Consider the following 20,567-nt stretch of genomic DNA (forward strand, 5'->3'; position numbering starts at 1 on the left):
TATCACCTCACACTGGTTAGAATGGGCATCAGTAGAAAATCTACAAACAACAAATGGTGAAGAGGGTGTGGAGAAAAGGGAACCCTCTTGCACTGTTGGTGGGAATGTGAATTGGTAAAGCCACTATGGAGAACAGTATGGAGGTTCTTTAAAAAACTAAAAATAAAACTACCATACAACCCAGCAATCACACTACCAGGCATATACCAAGAGAAAACCATAATTCAAAGAGACACATGCACCCCAATGATCAGTGCAGCACTATTTACAATAGCCAGGTCATGGAAGCAACCTAAATGCCCACTGAAAGACAAATGGATAAGGAAGATGTGGTACACATATATTAAATGGAATATTACTCAGCCATAAAAAGGAACAAAATTGGGTCATTTGTAGAGACGTGGATGGATCTAGAGACTATCATACAGAGTGAAGTAAGTCACAAAGAGGAAAACAAATATCGTATATTAACGCATATATGTGGAATCTAGAAACATGGTACAGATGAACCGGTTTGCAAGGCAGAAAGAGAGACAGAGATGTAGAAAACAAACGTATGGACACCGAGGGAGGAAAGTGGTGGGGGTGGGATGAATTGGGAGATTGGGATTGACGTATATACACTAATACGTAAAATATGTATAAAATAGATAACTAATAAGAACCTGCTGTATAAATAAATAAATAAATAAAGAGGCTGAGCAGTCACCTGCATTCATTTTGTAAGTTCACTCATCAACATTTAACAAACGCCTCCTATTCAAGGCAGATTATTTCTCAGTATGGTTTCCACAAGTCTTATCTATGTAAGGGACTTCCTGTTATTCTATTCAGGGAACATTTATTGATTAATTCCCTAATTCTAGAGAATATAGCCTATTTAAGACTTGTAGCTCTGAATGTACTTCATATAATTATGAACTAAATACCTTGGCACATAAAGGCAATAAAGAAACTAAAATGTTAAGTTCAGAAAAAAAAAAAAAAGAAAATATATTCTAGATACTCAAAAAAAAAACCAAAACCCAAAAATAAGAAAACATATTCTAGCCATTTTACTCAGATAACTAATGGAGATTTTATATATATATATATATATATATATATATATATATATATATATATATATATATATATATATATATATATTGCTTCTCTCCCTCTGTCTCTCTCATTAGCGCACACACACACACACACACACACACACACACACACGTACCCCTACAGTATTACTTCATATGCCAAAAGTAAAAATAAGGAAAGTCAAGAAGAAAAAATTGAAGTGATGAGCACATAAGGAAGATAATCAGTTAATCTAAAATAGAGGTTAATTCGAAAAGCAGCAAGGAAGGAATTGTATTTTACTACTGGGTTCCTTGACTCCCTCAAAAACCATTCTTTTTTTTTTTTTTTTTACCATAAAATAATACTTTTTATAACTTAGGAAATAGATGGAAAGGCTAGTTATTAATTTTGGAAGACAGAAATTACAACAAACCAGTGTCTTCTGTATTTAGAATATCATAGCTAATCAGATAATTCAGCATAAATAATGACATTACTTTACTGGTGCTACCCAATATCTAGGTGATGTTAAACTAAAGAAAACTCTAAATAATTTATCTTAGAAACACAGTGGCTAGGAATATCCATTCTGGTTCTGGAAACAAAGACTTTGTTTCTTTTGAAAATCACAAAAACCATTCTTCATATCATTTAAGCAACTATAAATGGACATAAAAATCCCACATAAAACCATAAACTTCTAAAATAAGATATAAATTTGTTTCAGTAATAAGTACATGCATTTTTTGTAGGAAAAGAAAATATTTTAATTTTTACGAGGAATATGTTTTTCATTTTGAAACTTTATTGATGTGAAATGTACAATTTCAAAAGAGCAGTTTAGCATTGGTTTTGGTATTGGGTTTCAATTTCATAAGTTGATTTGAAGCCTTTTGTAAACACTATTAATTTAAAATATCTAAAATAGTTATATGATATCTTACAAGTACCCATATATAATACATTTATTTATTTACTTATTTATTTATTTATTTTTTGGGTTACACGGGCCTCTCACTGTTGTGGCCTCTCCCGTAGCGAAGCACAGGCTCCGGACGCGCAGGCTCAGCGGCCATGGCTCACGGGCCCAGCTGCTCCGCGGCACGTGGGCTCTTCCCGGACCGGGGCACGAACCCGTGTCCCCTGCATTGGCAGGCGGACTCTCAAGCACTGTGCCACCAGGGAAGCCCTACATTTATTTTTAGCTAAATATCTTCTGTAGAGTTTACTGATGGCAGTTGTAAAACAGGCTTCTTCATTGAAACTATAAACATTCACTTCATCCTATAACTATGGAGACAATTTATGGGTTTTTGCCTCATCAATAAATTAATATATCAATAAAAATAAATGAATAACATCTCAGTTTTTATTGAGTAACTTTAATTACTATCATTACTATGTATCAAACATGGAATATTTATTAATGTATTCTATTCAGGGGATATTTCTTGATCACTTCCCTAATTCTAGAACATATAGCCTATTTAAGACCTGCAACTCAAAATGCACTTAATTATAAACTAAATTTCTTGGTACTGAAAGGCAATATAGAAACTAAAATGTTATTTACTTTAAAATAAATTTATTATATAAGGGTACTTATAAGATAGGGGTGTGTGTGTGTGAGAGAGAGAAAGATGAGAGATGCAAAGAAATAGGAAAAGACGAAAATGTAGAGTTTCCTTTTCTTATTCTTTGTAAAGTCTATACCTGACATATGACAGTGTTATTCTCAAAAGACTGTACCTATAATAAAATTTCTATATGATTCTATACAATCTAAGTGGTGTTAAAACAAGGTGATTAAGTGCATAATCTTTGGAAACAGAAATTTGGTTCAAATTCCTGGCTCTCCCACTTAATATGTGAGTAAACTTGGGCAAGTTATCTCACACTATGGGCCTTATATCTCTTCTGTAAAACAGAGATGAAGATCTAAAAACATCCACATCTCAGGGCTGTCCTGTGGATTCCATGATATCCAGCCTATGACCTAGAATTTGACCTGTGTTAATTGATAGCTGTTGACCTCATGATTCCTGTATTTATCCAAGCTTTGATTTCCATAAAATCAGCCTCTCCCCGTTCTCGTCCTATGTCTTACTCATGGATAATAAAGAGAGTGTGCAAGACTCTCACAATCTGCTCCTGCTATTCTTTCACCTTCATCTCTCAGCTTTGCCTGGCCAGTATCCATCAAACCAAAAAAACCCCAAAATATTCCCCAAATATAAGCCTGTTTCAGCCTCCATATGCAGTGCATTTTTTTTTTTTTTTTTTACAACTTGTAATACTCTGCCCACATCACCATCCCTCCCATAGATATATACAACCTCAAACCCCAGATTTTTTGGAAATTTAGGGAAAAGAAAAGCAGGATGTGCAACCACCAAGCTGAAGACACATGAGTGTGGAGGATACCAGCAGCCACGTTAGCAGGCTATAATTAATAGTTCTACAGCCAGGCGAGCCAAACCAAATGTGACAAAGTCAAAAGAAGAAAACAAAATAAAAAAGCCAAGCATGTTCACTTCCAAGGTGAGCCACGGTATGAAATGGTCTTACCTAAGTAAAAAAAACCCAAAACATGAAGAAATGAGTGTTTCATTTTTTCATTGCACCATGCGCCTCAACACAGACACACCAGATGCAAATAAAGTCTTTAATTTAGGACAAACATCAGCAAGTGTAATTTGTCCTTTGAGATTTTACTCAGAAACCCATGCAGCCGTCCCCAGTCCCAACCCCACCCCAGGACATTATTAGTTGCTCCTTTTGTGTTGCATTTTCTCTTTACCTCTATTGGTACCAAACACTTTTTTAAAGTCTACCTTCCCTACTATATTGACCTCCATCAAGGAAAAGCCACTTTCTATTTAATCCTTGCTTACCCAGTACCTTGGGCAGAGCTCACAAGGATTACTCACAAATAAATATAAACTAACTGATAAAAAGCAATAAAAGAATCAAAAGAATCAAATTTATTTCAAATAGGCTGAGGTGAAAGGGAGGCTTTTGAGGACGTTCTTGCTGGAACACCTCATTTATCTCAATGGGATCAAAAACGTGTAGTGAGAGAAAGGCAAAGACAGTTTCGGAGAGTTGAGAAGGAAGAGCTGATCATATGCACTATGGGAAACCAGATAAGGAGTTAACAAGGCATCAGTAAAAGGATTTGTCACTATTAAGGTTCCAGGGAATGTTTCCTTGTACATGGAAAAGTCTTTTGTAGCCCATTTATGATTTCCAAAGGTTCTAAATTAGTTCCAAAAGCTCTACCTTATCCCAAACCTGCTAAATGTTGAATTGGAGTTTAGGGTAAGGGAAGAAGGGTGGGGAAATCTACTGAAGAGCAAATGAGTCTCAAGGCTGAAAGGAAACACACAACAACAAAAAGACAAGAAAATCATCAAATATATGACCCTCCTCTTTCTGGAGACTGTTGTCAGGTCTCCTTACATCCTGTTTGCTGACCAGACGTCAACACTGTAACAATGAAACCTGTTTATGCCTCTCTTAGAGGCAACTGTACCACTGTCCAAGAAGCCATCTAGTTCACACAACATTTACTGAAGCTACTTCCTTCCTCACCTTGTGAACGTGGTCTGAGCCTTCATTAGCTTGAAGACACTCATGGATAAGTTATTCATGATTTTTATTGGTGAGCTCAAAGGTACACCTTACTTAGTGCTTTTGGCATTGAATTTGTGGACTAGAGGGAAGTAAAGTTAAACTTCTATGAACAAGGTCAGTAACATACAAAAGGACAGAATACCTCCCAGGATGGAGGCATGGAGTTCAGTTCTTGAGAGGAGCCTAAAGCAACGCCATTAAAAAAAAGGGTTTTTTTTTTTAATGTCAACAAAAGATGGACTGTGAGCATCAAAAGAGAAAAATAGGAGTCTGAGAGGTATAATTTAGATAATTTTATCCATCAACATATGTGAGAAAGGGACATGGAAGCTGGAGCTCAGAAATCCATGAACCGTGTCCCGGATACAGCCACGCTTTGCCTTGGATGCAACATTCCAGTACCATCTGTCTCTCTCACTCTTCTAATTCCTAATGCATAAATCAATCCTTAGACTATAAATATGCTATATAGTAATGACCTCACTAAAAGTTAATAAATTATCACATAGAGTACATATTCATCTTTAGTATACAATTCACTCTACACTATAAACATTTTTAACAAACTTTATTGCTCTATACATTCACATCTTGCCCTTTGGAGAGTCAAATCATCTCAGGGTATAATGTAAAAGTGAAATTTCTGGTCCTAAAAGGTAAGAAATCCAGAAACATGGTTTAACCAAGGTGTCCTTTAATTTCCTTGAGTCTGTCAAAGGAACGTGTAACAAAATCATATTGTTTGGAAACTCATTGTGCTGATGTTTCTCATTTTCATTTAATACTGACTTAGCATTTCCTTTGTGCCAGTTCTTGTACAATTACTCAATAAAAATTAACTCAATGAATTTCTCATTATTACAGATGAGATAGGTTCTGCTATGACCCCCATTTTACAGATGAGGGAACTGAGAGGCTCAGAAGATGACATAACTTCACCAAAGTTAACAGAGCCAGGATTCAAATCCAGGCAGCCTAGTCCCAGAGGATAGGCTGGCAGCCACTATCACCCTGTTTCTCGTGAAAGCAACACTGCATTTGGAACTTTCTTAAAAAACCTTTATGTCCAAAGTCATTATTTTAGATGTCCCTCTTTTAAACATTTTATAATAGTATAGAATATAAATCTATTATTCTTCACTGTCAGATACAAAAGAATCTACATTTAAATGCCTTACCACTTACCCCTGCTATCGCAGAAAAGAACACTGGTGAAAAATGACACAGGTTTAGATGATTTGAAGCTGAGATGACAGGTGAGCGCAGCATTAATTCCACTGGGAGAGCACATAACGACTCTGCCTTTTGGAAAATTCACAGAAAGAGGTTGAATCACGTCACCATCAAGAAGCCTTGTTGGGGAAATCTGGACACTGAACATTGAATCCCTGTTTAAAATTAAAAGAAAAAATTAGCTCAAAACATGCACAAGTAATTGGATTTAAATGTGGTTTCCTCTGTTTTTTGAATCATTAGAAAAATTAAAACAATAAATATTTACAATAATATGCCCAACTACTAAAGATATTTTTGTATCATCTCTCGTTTTCTGGTCACAATATAAGTAAAATTGATAATATGTTGATTTAACCAAGAACTACATGAGGTGATCAAAAGTTCCTTTTGACCTGTCAGGATTAAAATAACAGGGTTAAAATGCCTGATTAAGTGCAATGTGTTTTTAACCACAGCCATGCTAAAAGCATTGTCCTTAAATATGTCCTGACAAAAATTTACTAGAAATTACTGCTTGAACAGCTAAAGCTTTAATGCATGTAGACTAAATATTAACAAATGCATATACACATATTTTTCTTTAATTTGGGTACAATTAAGCACTTGTACACATATATCATGAATATTTTTTCAATCATTACTATCAAAAAAATTCTACTAAATGTTTGCATATTTCATTATATACTATAATTTATTTAGCCAATCTAAAATGTTTGTGATTTTTAGTAGCATAGTATGTAGTATTCACCTCAATTCTAATTAATACTTGGTAAATTTTAGTTGTCAATAAATATTTCACCATATTACTTTGTTTTATTATATATGTAGGTTCCTACAGCAAATAAGAAGTGCTATCAAATGGGAATCATATTTCCCTAGTACTTTAATTAGAATGAAGATTATTCAGCTAATTAACTAGAAAAAATAAAGAAAGCTCTCAACTTGAATTAGTTAAACTCATATGGTTCACTGGATAAAACATGAAAAAGCAGTTTATAAATCAGGTTTGAATCCAATTCTGTTGCTAATTAACTGTCATCAGATAAGTCATTAATGCTATTGATTTTATTGTATATATAATGAGAATAGGTTACATCATCTCTACAGTCCCTTTTACATGCTCATTTCATTATACCATGTTTTGTAAGACTCAGCTTTCAACTTGAGGTATTTTTAAAATTGATACCATTATACATTAATTTAAAAGCTGAAAGATTAAAAGATTAATTCATATATGAGACGTTTCTTCACCAAAAAAAAGTACTTTCTAGTACAATGTAATTCAAGTCATGTCTATTTCCTATTTAAGCAACAAAGTTTAGTCTACTTACAAGATAGGGACTTGGAAAAACTGTGAATCCCAAAGTTGTAAAGTTAAGGTTGAGGAACTACACTCTCTCACAAAATGGCATTTAAAGCAAGTCCCCGAGGTATAAGTAAGCACTCATCATATCTTGCAGGCGAAATGTTAGAAACTAAAGGCCGTTCTATGCTCCTCAACTTGGACAATTTTCATTTATTTCCAACCATTACATCACACATGGAACCCATTTTCTCTGGATCTCAGAATGCTTAACTGTAAAATAAGGTATTGAGCTAGAGAAGCTCTGAGGTGGGTCCAAGATCTGGTAGTTTATGAAAATAATGCTAATAGGCAATTCACATCGGTATGCAAATCCTCACAATTTATATAATTTTAAGATGTAAACCAGCCACTCTTTACATCTATTTCTTTGTATATATAGGCATATATTTCTAAATAAAAATTTGTTTCACTTTCCTTTTTGTCATTTTATATAAAGGATATCAATATATGTAGTCTTCCTTAACTTTTTATTAATCTCAATATTTTGTTTTCTAAGATTCATAATACATTGTCTCATTAGTTGAAGTTCCTCCACTTCACAGGTATAGAAATATTCACGTACACATATATCACAAATTATTTATCCCTTTACCTGTCACTGAACATTTGTGCAGTTCCCAGATTTTGCTATTCTGAATAATGCAACTATGACTAATTTCAAACATACCTTGTAGAACACGTGCACTTTATTTTATTTAAGTATAGTTGATTTATAATGTTATATTAGTTTCAGATGTACAGCACAGTGATTCAATATTAGTTATTATAAAATATTGGCTATTTACAATAGCCAGGTCATGGAAGCAACCTAAATGCCCACTGACAGACAAATGGAAAAGGAGGATGTGGTACATATATACAATGGAATATTACTCAGCCATAAAAAGGAACGAAATTGGGTCATTTGTAGAGACATGGATGGACCTAGAGGCTGTCATACAGAGTGAAGTAAGTCACAAGAGAAAAACAAATATTGTATATTAACGCATATATGTGGAATCTAGAAACATGGTACAGATGAACTGGTTCACAAGGCAGAACTAGAGACACAGATGTAGAGAACAAACGTATGGACACCAAAGGGGGAAAGCGGGGCGGGGGTGGTGTTGCTGGGATGAACTGGGAGATTGGGATTGACATATATACACTAATATGTATAAAATAGATAACTAATAAGAACTTGCTGTATGAAAAAAAGAAATTCAAAAAACAGTTATAAAATATTGGTTATCTTCCCTGTGTTATAAAATATATCTTTGTAGCTTATTTATTTTATACATAGTAGTTTGTACCTCTTAATCCCCTTCCCCTATCTCGACCCTCCCCCTACCTCTCTCCCCTCTGGTAACCACTAGTTTGTTCTCTGTATCTATGAATCTGTTTCCCTTTTGTTATATTCATTCGTTTTATTTTTTAGATTCCACATATAAATGAAAACATAACAGTATTTGTCTTTTTCTATCTGACTTACTTCACTAAGCATAATACCTTCCAGGTCCATCCATGTTGTTGCAAATGGCAAAATTTCATTATTTTTTATGACTGGATAATATTCCATTGAATATGTAGAATATATACACATCTTCTTTATCCATTCATTTGTTGATGGACACTTAAATTGCTTCCATACACTGGCTATTGTAAATAATGCTGCTATGAATACTGGGGTGCATTAATCTTTTTGAATTAGTGTTTTTATTTTCTTTGTATATATACTCAGGACTGGAATTGCTGGATCATATGATAGCTCTAGTTTTAATCTTTTGAGGAACTGCCATGCTGTTTGCCATAGTGGCTGCACCAATATACACTCCCACCAACAGTGAACTAAGGTTCCTTTTTCTCCACATCCTCGTCAACATTTATTATTTGTTGTCTTTTTGATAACTGCCATTCTGATAGGTGTGAGGTGATATCTCATTGTGGTTTTGATTTGCATTTCCCTGATGAGTTTTTCTTGTATATACTGTGAAGTGTAAATGTTGGGCTATGAAATATGCCGATGTTACACTTTACATAGTATTATCCAGTGTGGTCCTACTCACTGACACTGTAACTAGTAACCTGATTTATTAATGTTTGCCTACCTAGGACAAGCAAAATACTATCTTATTGCAGTCACTAATTTTTACTTCCAAGTTTACAAAGAGGTCAATTATATGTTTTCTTGTGTTTATTTTCCGTTTTATCTGTGAAAGTGATTGAAACTTTTTGTCAACATTTCTGTTGAGTTACTTGATATTTTTCTGATTAATTTGTATCAGTTATTTATTTTATTGTTGGCATGATTTTAAGGCTTAAGAAATCTTTCTCTACCCACAGACATTAAAATTGTTTTAATTTTTTTTTTGCCTATATTCAAATTGCCTATCTTTTTTTTTAAATTTATTTATTTATTTTTGGCTGCATTGGGTCTTTGTTGCTGCGTGCAGGCTTTCTCTAGTTGTGGTGAGTGGGGGCTACTCTTCATTGTGGTGTGTAGGCTTCTCATTGCGGTGGCTTCTTGTTGCAGAGCATAGGCTCTAGGCGCACGGGCTTCAGTAGTTGTGGCATGCAGGCTCGGCAGTTGTGGCTGATGGGCTCTAGAGCACAGGCTCAGTAGTTGTGGTGCACAGGCCTAGTTGCTCCATGGCATGTGGGATCTTCCTGGACCAGCGCTCGAACCCGTGTCCCCTGCACTGGCAGGTGGATTCTTAACCACTGTGCCACCAAGGAAGTCCTCTAAGTTATTTTTTACATTTGACCTTTCACATTTAAGCCTTCAATCCATGTGTAATGAATTTTCATGTATTAAGACAGGAATCCAGTTTGAAATATTCCATACAATCGATTATTCCAGCACCATTTATTGAAGAGTAATCTCTTTGCTCCATAGATCTATACTACCTTTGTTATATATTCAGTATCCATCCATGTGTGGGCCTTTTTCAAGTCTATTCTACTCCTTTGCACATTTTCTCTATCACTGCACCACTATCACATTGATTTATTAGTCTTGATATTTGGGAAGCCAAGCCCTTCTCACCTTATTCTTTTTCTTCAGGGGTGGCTTGGCTACTCTTGACCCTTGATTTTTTCATATAAAATTTAGAATTTTACGTGTCAATCTCTATGAAAAAATTTATTTGAATTTTTATTTCAGTTGCATGAAATATCTAAATTGATTTGTAGAAAACTGTCCTTTTTACAATATTAAATATCCCAATTCATGAATATGTGTAAATCTTCATTTATTTATGAGTTCTTTGACTTAAATTTTATAATTTTCTCCATACAGTTCCATACAATTCTTCCTATTATCTTTAATTGTTAATGTTTTTATGAATAGTAGTTTTACGGTTGCACGTTCTAAATGTTGTAAGCTGAAATGCTATTGAATTTTAAATATTGGACTTATATTTGTCTATCTTGATAAATGATCTTCATAGTTTTAAATATCTACATATACATTCTTTTAATTTCCTATACAGAAATTCAGATTCCAACATACACCAAAGTTTAAGAACCACTGATCTAGAGAAGATTTGCTTGCTTCTGCTGAAAGATAGAAGGACTTACTCACGTGGAACGAGTTTAGCCTCCTCCAGATTAATCCAGGAATCAGAGATTAAGTTTTCCTATCTTGAAGTTGTCCCAATTTAAGAACAAGCTTGTATTTGGCATTTTATTACAGTTCACCACTCCTACTCTAGTTTCAGCTTATAAGAATGTATTCTTCTGGTTTGGCTTGATCTGATACCCTTTAGAGACCTCCCACACTTCTCAGCAGCCCAGCAGTTTTATATTATATATATTTTAATACATACATACATATATATACACACACACACAAACACAAGCTCTATTTGTTTTGTAATGTGAGGGTTCATAATATATCTAGGCCAATACAGTCCTGGGAATTTGAGCTCTTCATAAATTTTTTAAAAAATGAAAACAGATTGCATTCTCTATGGTATGTGCACATGATAGGCAGAATTCTGTGATGGCCACCAAGGGTCCTGTTCCTTAGTGTACAAACTGCACAGTTCCCACTCCTTGGGTGGCAGGATCTGTAAATATGATGAGATATCACTATGGTGATTAAGTTATGCTATATGGCAATAGTAAAGGAACTTTCCATAGGTAATGAAGGTCCCTAGTCAATGGAATTTGAATAAGCAAAGGGAGATAATCAGGGGCAGATCCAATTTAATCAGGTGAGAGAGAAAAGTCAGAGAGCTGGTGTACTTCTGGCTTTGAATGAGTTAAATCCCATGTTGTGAGGAGGGGACCACATGTCTAGGACTTGAGGGTGGCCTCTAAGAGCTGAGAGTTGTCCGAGCCAACAGCCAGCAAAAAAACGACGTCTGAGTGCTACAACTACAAGGATTAGTTCTGCCAACAACCAGAGAGCATGGAGGAGGACTGAGTCTCAGAGGAGACTGATGCTATAGCCCACACCTTGAGCTCTGCCTACTGAGACCGTGAGCAGTGGACACTAAACTAACCTGGACTCCTGACCCACCCACCACCTACGCCCCCAAAGAAAACTGGGAGGACAAATTCATGTTTTAAGACACTCAGTCTGCGGTAATTTGTCACACAGCAAAAGAAAACTAATACACTGAGTTTTTAAGCTTGCTTCTCATACCACATAAAGAGATATACCAAAAATTTTTACCAGAAAATTAAACGACTAACGGTGAGACAACTAAATGGGCTTTTGGGGGGCATTTTTAATTTAAATGTACAGTTAAATATTTTAGTAGTTCACTCCAACTATAGAAACAAGTCAGACATTGTTCATGACTCATATAACACAGACAGAAAGAAAAAAGCACCTAAAGAAAATGTGGTCAATTCACATTAGGCATCTACCTGAAATAGTTTTGAGGTAAAATGTTGACATCCATCACAGTTGTTACATCCAAAGGAACAGGATTAAAAAATATGAAAGGAGGGTCAAACAATAACTTGGGTAATTTTACCTCTCCAACCAGACATAACATTCGATAGCAAACTGGATTATCATTTAAATGTATAGGAATATCAGCTGTGTATTTTCTAGGCTGTTCTAATGAAAGAAAAACATTTTTTAAGTATTTTAGATTAGTTCACACACACCAAAAAACATTTACATAATTTAAACCTTACTAAATATTAAGATGTACTATGAAGTTACAGCTCAGTAGAGCAGAATAGATTACCCAGAAACTGGATTTATCCTGCCAAGGAACTTAAGACTTGTAATGAGGTGTCATTGAAATAAAAATCTTTTAAAGTGCACTCTGTCTAGAAATAGAGTATGTCTCCTTACAGTAGATTTTCATTATTATGGGAAAATACATATACCTTGGGGAAACAGTACAACAGGACTTCTTTTTCTAATTGTTTTCCATGCCTTAAAAGGAGCTGCCCATCCCTTTAGTATATGCAGCATGAAGATGAGGTCAGATAACTGCCATAAAGATCTCAGGGAATACTGAGAAATGGATATGCTGAGAGGAAAGGAATGTGCTTTCTTGCAGATTTTTAGATTTATGTAAGGCTGTCAGGGTCGACTGGCCAATTTCACCTGGTAGGAAAAGATAGGAAATTGCCACATGGCAACTCACAGGAGGAAAGGCAGTTTGTGTAGGAGAAAAAGGCTCAGCACAGAAGCAGCAGGCTGGTCTCGGACAACAGGTGCCATCAGAGCCAGCTGCCAATGCCTTTTAAGACCCAAATCCCCAAACGTAAGTCTCACAGGCAGAAAAATGTGATCTCATGAGTATGAATTCAAAGTTATAGTTTAGAAATCAAAAACTTACTGAATTCTGAGTTTTGAATGGATTGCTTTGAGATTATTCCTGGGTTTTAGAAGTGTTACAGGTTTCTGGGATAATGGAGAAGGGGTTCCTTGTGTAAACTAAGACTACTGGGGATTCAGTAACACATGTTTTTAAGCTCAGGTATGCCTTCTCTCTCATCTGAGATGTAAGTTATATAAAGGTGTTATAGGCATGTTTAATTTTTTTTTAAGAGTTAGGATGAGATCCTAAGGAAGGAGCCTATAGGTTTGACTGCTTGGGTTCAGCCCCATACTGCAGGAAAAGGCAAATGGAAATGTTTCTTATTTCCTTCTAGATGATTCAGTCCATTTCATCTGGATATAAATGTTGATAAGGACATAAAGGAGAAGCTCTGTATAGAAATACAGGTGGTGGCTTTAGCTGGACTACCTTTTATACTATTTCTTTTAGGACCAGACACATTAGAAACTAAGAAGAAATACAAAGAAATATATAATGAAACCTAATAATTTTTATAAAGTAAACTTCAGAATGCAGGGAATATTTGATGTTTTCTATCATCTTTTCAGAGTTCTAAACAGAGGTAATAAAAGATGAAACATTTAAAAAATCTACTAATCACGATATCCTATGTACTGTCTCTCACACATAAATCTAAAGTGCATATACAAGGCCAGGCTAAGAGATGTGCTGGACATAGACTTAATGCAATACTGTGCTAACAGAATATCATGGAGAAAGCGAACACACAGCTCAATGAACTCTCTAAAAAGCTTAAAAGCGGTAACAGGTTCTTATCCTGCCTTTTCTGTTGTTAACATAGCTAGCCGCGGGTATTTTATTAGATTGCCACATGTGTAAAACATAGTAGTGTCCGAGAGATCCCAATGCAAGTGATTTACTGAGGGAGTGCTCTCAGGAGGAACCCGTGGGTAAAGGAGGGAAGCAGAACAGGGCAGGGCAAGAAGCTATGAGAAGCTGTAGTTTTAGAATCCAGATTCAACCTGATTCCACAGGGAGCTCTGGGATATCAGACAGAGCAGGGGGAGGGGGTGGGAGGGAGTGGGTTGGGTCACCTGAGGTAGTAGTGGTGGTTAGACTTAATCTCCTTGGTATCTCTTCATGAGGTATCTTCCTCCAGCCAAGGGCAATCCCCTGGAGAAAGGGACAAACATAACCTGCCAGGAACCAACACCCACAACTGAGAGAGGGATGGAAAAGCCCAGTAATGGGAATCTGGATAGGCCCAAATAGCATATACAAGAGCCTGTAATCTTAACATTGCTTCATAAGTAAGAATAATTAGGAAGAAAAACAGGTAAGTTACTATAATACCCTTTTAAATAGAAAAATAGTCTGGAAATGACATTTGGTATGCTTTAGTTATAGTATATAAACTATAAAGGTACTTAAGCAGATGCTTTCAATTAGAGACAAATAGTAGTATAGACTTCCTCAAAGAGAGAGAAAAAAAAAAAATGTGCATAGATGTTTTTACAAGCACCTTCCTGCTGTTCCTTTGCTCCTGTCTGCTTAAAAAAGGTAGTTGCCATACCTTCACTTCCTAAAGCTCATTATCTGAACAATTCTATGTTTTAATGTAGCACGGACTCTCATGTGGAGAATCTTCTTCATGGATTCTCATGTTGAGAATCTTCTAAGATATGCACATCCTGGGTGTCAGGCTCAGGAAACATTGAGGTTATTTACATGAGAACTAAGAACAATCTTATCCAAGGGGAGTGAGAGTCTAGCCACACAAATTAGATTCAAGAACAGTGGTTAAGATTCAGAAGGGATTGATGATTTGCCTACATACCAGTGCGGATAACAGATACTATCACAGCCCTGCCTCTATCCCTGTGGCAGTCCAAGGAAGAGCAATAAAGGGGGAGTGAAAACTAAAACCCACCTCACTCAAACTCTTGAAAGCCCTGACAGTATAAAGGAGCCCTGCTTGGTTAGCAGTATAACAGGTTCTACCCAAAGTGGAGATAAAATATATTTGCCCTACTTTAAGTGATATTGATGGCAAAGGTTCCATCTACAAGGCAAAGGAAATAGGAGACATAAAAGCCCTGACCATGGTTTGAAATAAAAGGCTTATACCACAGTCAGATTACAAGAAGAGAAAATGGCAGAACAAAAGTGTAATCAATCACCAATGCCTGCTAGAATAAAACGGCAGATGCTACAGGATAGCACAAAGAACAAGGACAAGATCTCACTAGGTGTGATTAAAAGAAATCTTAAGTTAATTAGAGACCCACATCTCTCAAGAGGCTGGGAAAAGTAAACAAGTTGCTTTCTGTGCTGCTTATTACGCTGTCCTTCCAAAGCCCTGTGACCTGGGGGGTGAGAAGTTATGTTAATAAGATTATTGGAATCATGGTTTGCACATAAGTGGGGGTGTGTGTGTAAAAAAGTTAGACAGTGGATCAGATTTAGGACAAAGGGATTCGGTCGGGGCCAGGGGTGGACAGAAAAACAGACTTTCAGTCAAAAATCAAAATGCTACCATTGTAACTTGTCCAAAAGGAGACTAACTTGTCCTAACAGTTTTCTGATTAAAAAAAAAAGACTAGAGGAATTTTTTAGTTATTTGAAATGTACAGATGCAGAGAGATACCTCTTATCCCCACATTTAAAAAAAATTATTGTGGTAAGAACACTTAATATGAGATCTACCATTTTAACACATTTTAAAGGTATATTACAGTATTTTTATATGTAGACACAATGTTGTACAGCAGATCACTAGAACTTATTCGTCTTGCATAACTGAAACTTTATACCCACTGATTAGCAACTCTCCATTTCCCCCTTCCCTAGCCCCTGAAAAGCACCATTCTATTCCTTGTTTCTCCTAGTTTGACTAATTTAGTATCTCACATAAGTAGAATCACGCAGTATTTGTCTTTCTGTGACTGGCTTATTTCACTTAGCATAGTGTTCTCAAGATTCAAACATGTCACATATTACAGGATTTCCTTCGTTTTTTTTTTTTTTTGGCTTTGCCCTGCAGCATGTGGGATCGTAGTTCCCCCAACAGGGATCCAACGCGCAACCTCTGCAGTGGAAGTGCAGAGTCTTAACCACTGGACAGACAGGGAAGTCCCCTTTTTTAACGATGAATAATATTCCATTGTAAGGATATACCATATCTTCTTTGTCCATTCATCCGTCAGTGACATGCCCCAACACATGCACAGAATCCCTCGGCAAAGTATGGGCAACTTATTGATTTAAAGCATTTAAGGAAATCACTGTTTAATCATTAGATGAGCTCTAAATTGAGAGTTCAGTGGACACATAAGAAAAAGAATACAAATCTTACAGAATTAGTTCTGTAATGTCATTAAACAAACAAACAGTAACAATAATAACAACAAACCAAAAATTGCAACAACTACTGAGTGGAAGTGAAGTTCTCATTTCCATGGTAGCCATATTACATTACTTATAATGCCCCATTTTCAAAAATAAAATTTGACACACACAAAACACCAACAGTGAATGATCTATACGCAGGAAAAAAAATTGTCAGTAGAACCTGTCCCTGAGAAAGTTCAAACATTACACATACACACACATACTTATATATAAATATATATATACATAAATTGCAGAGTTGATGTACAGTAAATGAAATGAAAAATTCATTCAACACAGTTTCACCAGTAGATCTAAACTGACTAAAGAATCAGCCAACATGAAAAAAATGTCAGTTGAGTTCCTCCAGTATGAGGAACAGAAGAAAACAGAATGAAGAAAACTAAACAGAGCCTCAAAGATCTACAGGACAATATCAAGTAAACCAATATACACAAAACGAGAAGCCCAGAGATAGAGAAAGAGAGAGTAGAAAGACCATTTGAAGAAATAATGGCCAAAACCATACAAAATTTGATGAAAACCATTAAATGAAACATGTAAGGATTTCAATGAACTCCATGTAAGATAAATTCAAAGAGATCTACTCTCAGACATATTTGTCAAATGGCCAAAAACCAAAGGAAAGAGAGTCTTCAAAGCAGAAAAAGAAAAGTGACTCATTATATATATGGGATCTTCAATAATGTGAACAGCTGACTTACCAAAAACCTTGAAGGCCAGAATGCAGTATGAAGACATATTTAAAGTACTGAAAGAAATAGACTGTCAACCAAGAATTCTAAATCCAACAAAATTATCCTTCAGAAATGAGGAATAAATTAGGACATTCCCAAATAAACAAAAAATGATAGACTTCATCACCAGCAGACCTTTTCTAGAAGAAATACTAAAGGGAGCCCTTGAAACTGAAATAAAAGGAAACTAGACAGTAAACTGGATCACAGAAAGAAATAAAGAGGTAAAGGTAAATATATGAGTAACTATAAATGATAATATAAAAGTAGTTTTATTTTCATTTTCCTTGACTATCTGATTTTTTTTAAATGCATACTTATTTCACTTAGCATAATGCCCTCCAAGTCCATCCATGGTGCTGCAAATGGCAAAATTTCTTTTCTTTTTATGGCTGAGTAGTATTCCATTGTATATATATATACCACATCTTTATCCATTCATCTGTTGATGAACATTTAGGGTGCTTCCATATCTTGGCAATTGTAAATAATGCTGCTACAAACATTTGGGTGCATGTATCTTTTCAAATTAGTGTTTTTATTTTTTTCGCATGTATACCCAGGAGTAGAACTGCTGGGTCATATGGCAGTTCTGTTTTTAGTTTTCTGAGAAACCTCCATACTGTTTTCCACAGTGGCTGCAGCAACACGGATGCACTTCAAGGGCATTACGCTAATTTAAATAAGTCAGATGGAGAAAGACAAATACTGTATGATATCATTCATATGTGGAATATGAAAAAAAAATGCAACGAATTAGTGAATATAACAAAAAAGAAGCAGACTCACAGATATAGAGACAAACTAGTGTTTATCGGGGGGAGGGGGGAGGGGCAATATAGGAGTAGGGGATTAAAAAGTACAAACTATTAGGTATAAAATAAGCTACAAGGATATACTGTACAGTATGGGGAATATAGCCAATATTTTATAATAACTATAAATGGTGTATACCTTTAAAAATTGTGAACCATTATATTATATGCCTGTAACTTATACAATATCGTACAACTAAACTTCAGTAAAAGGAAAAAAAACCTTAAAACTACACAGAAAAAAAGTATAAGAAAGTAGTATAAAACTGTGTTGATGGGATTATATTGTGCAAAGATGTAATTTGCATGACAATAATAGTACAAAGAAAGGGGATGCTATATTGGAGCAAAGTTTTTGCATACTGTTGAAATGAACTTGGTATTACTCTCAATTACATTTTAAAAAGTAAGATGTTACTAGTATTTTCCAGGGAAGTCACTAAGAAAATACCTCAGAATTTTATTAGGAAAGAAACAAAAAGGGAAGTTAAATGTTAAGCAAAAAGACAGATGTAAATCTTTCCTTAACTTCATTAGTAATTAATCAGTAAATATAAAATAATTCAGTACAGTGATGAAAAGGCTGAGATAAGTAAAATAAACTTTAAAAAATAATCCAAATTCATGCCATCTACAGGAGACACGTTTAGATTCAAAAACACAACTCAGTTGAAAGTAAAAGGATGGAGAAAGGATATAAATGCAAATAAAAACTAAAAGAGAGCTGTGGTGGCTATGATAAATTTAGAAAAAATAAATATTAAGAAAAAAATTGCTACTATAGATAAAGAAGGACATTATATGTACTGATAAGAGGACAAACCATCAAGAAGATATAACAATTTTAAGCATATATGCACTTAACAGAACCACAAAGTACATGATGAAAACCTGGTAGAACTGAAAGGACAAATAAATAACTAAATAATAACCCTATAAAGCTTCAATACTCCACTCCCAATTGTGGGTAAGTCAAGTAGGTAGAAGATCACTAAAGAAATAAAAGACTTAAACAACATTATAAATGAACTGGACCTAACACACATCTATGGAACATTCCACCCAACAAGAGCAAAATACATACACTTCTCAAGTGCATGTGGAACATTCTCCTGGGTAGACCATACTTTAGAGTGTAAGGTAAGCCTCAATATATTAAAAATGACTGAAACCATACAAAGTATGTTCTACAACAACAATGGAACAAAAATAGAAATCAATAATAAAGTGAAATTTGGGAAATTCTCAAATACATGAAAATTAAACAACACACTCCCCAAAAACTAATTATTAAGAAATGGCAGGAGGAGCTTCAAGATGGCGAAAGAGTAAAACACGGAGATCAACTTCCTCCCCACAGATACCTCAGAAATACATCTACCTGTGGAACTGCTCCTATAGAACACCTACTGAATGCTGGCAGAAGACCTCAGACCTCCCAAAAGGCAAGAAATGCCCCCACGTACCTCGGTAGGTCAAAAGAAAAAAGAAAAAACAGAGACAAAAGAATACGGACGGGACCTGCACCAGTGGGAAGGAGCTGGGAAGGAGGAAAGGTTTCTACACACTAGGAAGCCCCTTCGTGGGTGGACACTGTGGGTGGCGGAGGGGGGAAGCTTCGGAACCGCGGAGGAGAGCGCAGCAACAGGGTTGCGGAGGTCAAAGCGAGGAGATTCCCGCAGAGGATCGGTGACGACTGGCACTCACCAGCCTGAGAGGCTTGTCTGCTCACGCACCGGGGCAGGCGGGAGCTGGGAGGTGAGGCTCGGGCTTCGGTCAGATCGCAGGGAAAGTACTGGGATTGGCTGCGTGAACACAGCCTGAAGGGGCTAGTGCACCACAGCTAGCCAGGAGGGAGTCGGGGAAAATGTCTGGAGCTGACGAAGAGGCCAGAGACTTTTTCTTCCCTCTTTCTTTCCTGGTGCGCGAGGAAGGGGATTAAGACCACTGCTTAAAGGAGCTCCAGAGACAGGCACGAGCTGCGGCTATCAGCGTGGACCCCAGAGACAGGCAAGAGACACTAAGACTGCTGCTGGAGCCACCAAGAAGCCTGTGAGCAAACACAGGTCACTCTCCACACCTCCCGTCCTGGGAGCCTGTGCACCCGGCCACTGCCAGGGTCCCGTGATCCAGGGACAACTTCCCCGGGAGAACGCACTGCCTGCCTCAGGCTGGTGCAACATCATGCTGCCCTCTGCCACTGCAGGTTCGCCCCACATCTGTAGCCCTACCTCCTGCAGGCCTGAGTGAGCCAAAGCCCCCGAATCAGCTGCTCCTTTAACCCTATCCTGTCTGAGTGAAGAACAGACGCCCTCAGGCAACCTACACGCAGAGACGGGTCCAAATCCAAAGCTGAACCCCCGGTGCTGTGCAAACAAAGAAGAGAAAGGGAAATCTCTCCCAGCAGCCTCAGGAGCAGCAGATTAAAACTCCACAGTCAACTTGATGTACCCTGCATCTGCGGATTACGTGAATAGACAACGAATCATTCCAAATTGAGAAGGTGCAATTTGGGAGCAAAGGTATATTATTTTTTCCCCTTTTTCTC

At 36.4% G+C, this 20,567-nt stretch overlaps 1 protein-coding gene across 1 annotated transcript in view; it reads right to left on the bottom strand.

Annotated features, from left to right (window-relative positions):
* Positions 1-5,929: 5,929 nt before the first annotated feature.
* Positions 5,930-20,567, bottom strand: part of CFAP47 (cilia and flagella associated protein 47) — a 281,902-nt gene continuing 267,264 nt past the window's right edge. The window contains 1 exon segment of the mRNA XM_079910450.1: positions 5,930-6,089. Coding sequence (XP_079766576.1) covers positions 6,034-6,089 — 56 coding nt within the window. The 3' untranslated portion in view covers positions 5,930-6,033.

This window comes from Stenella coeruleoalba, assembly GCF_951394435.1.
Source record: "Stenella coeruleoalba genome assembly, chromosome: X".
Classification (NCBI taxonomy): domain Eukaryota; kingdom Metazoa; phylum Chordata; class Mammalia; order Artiodactyla; family Delphinidae; genus Stenella; species Stenella coeruleoalba.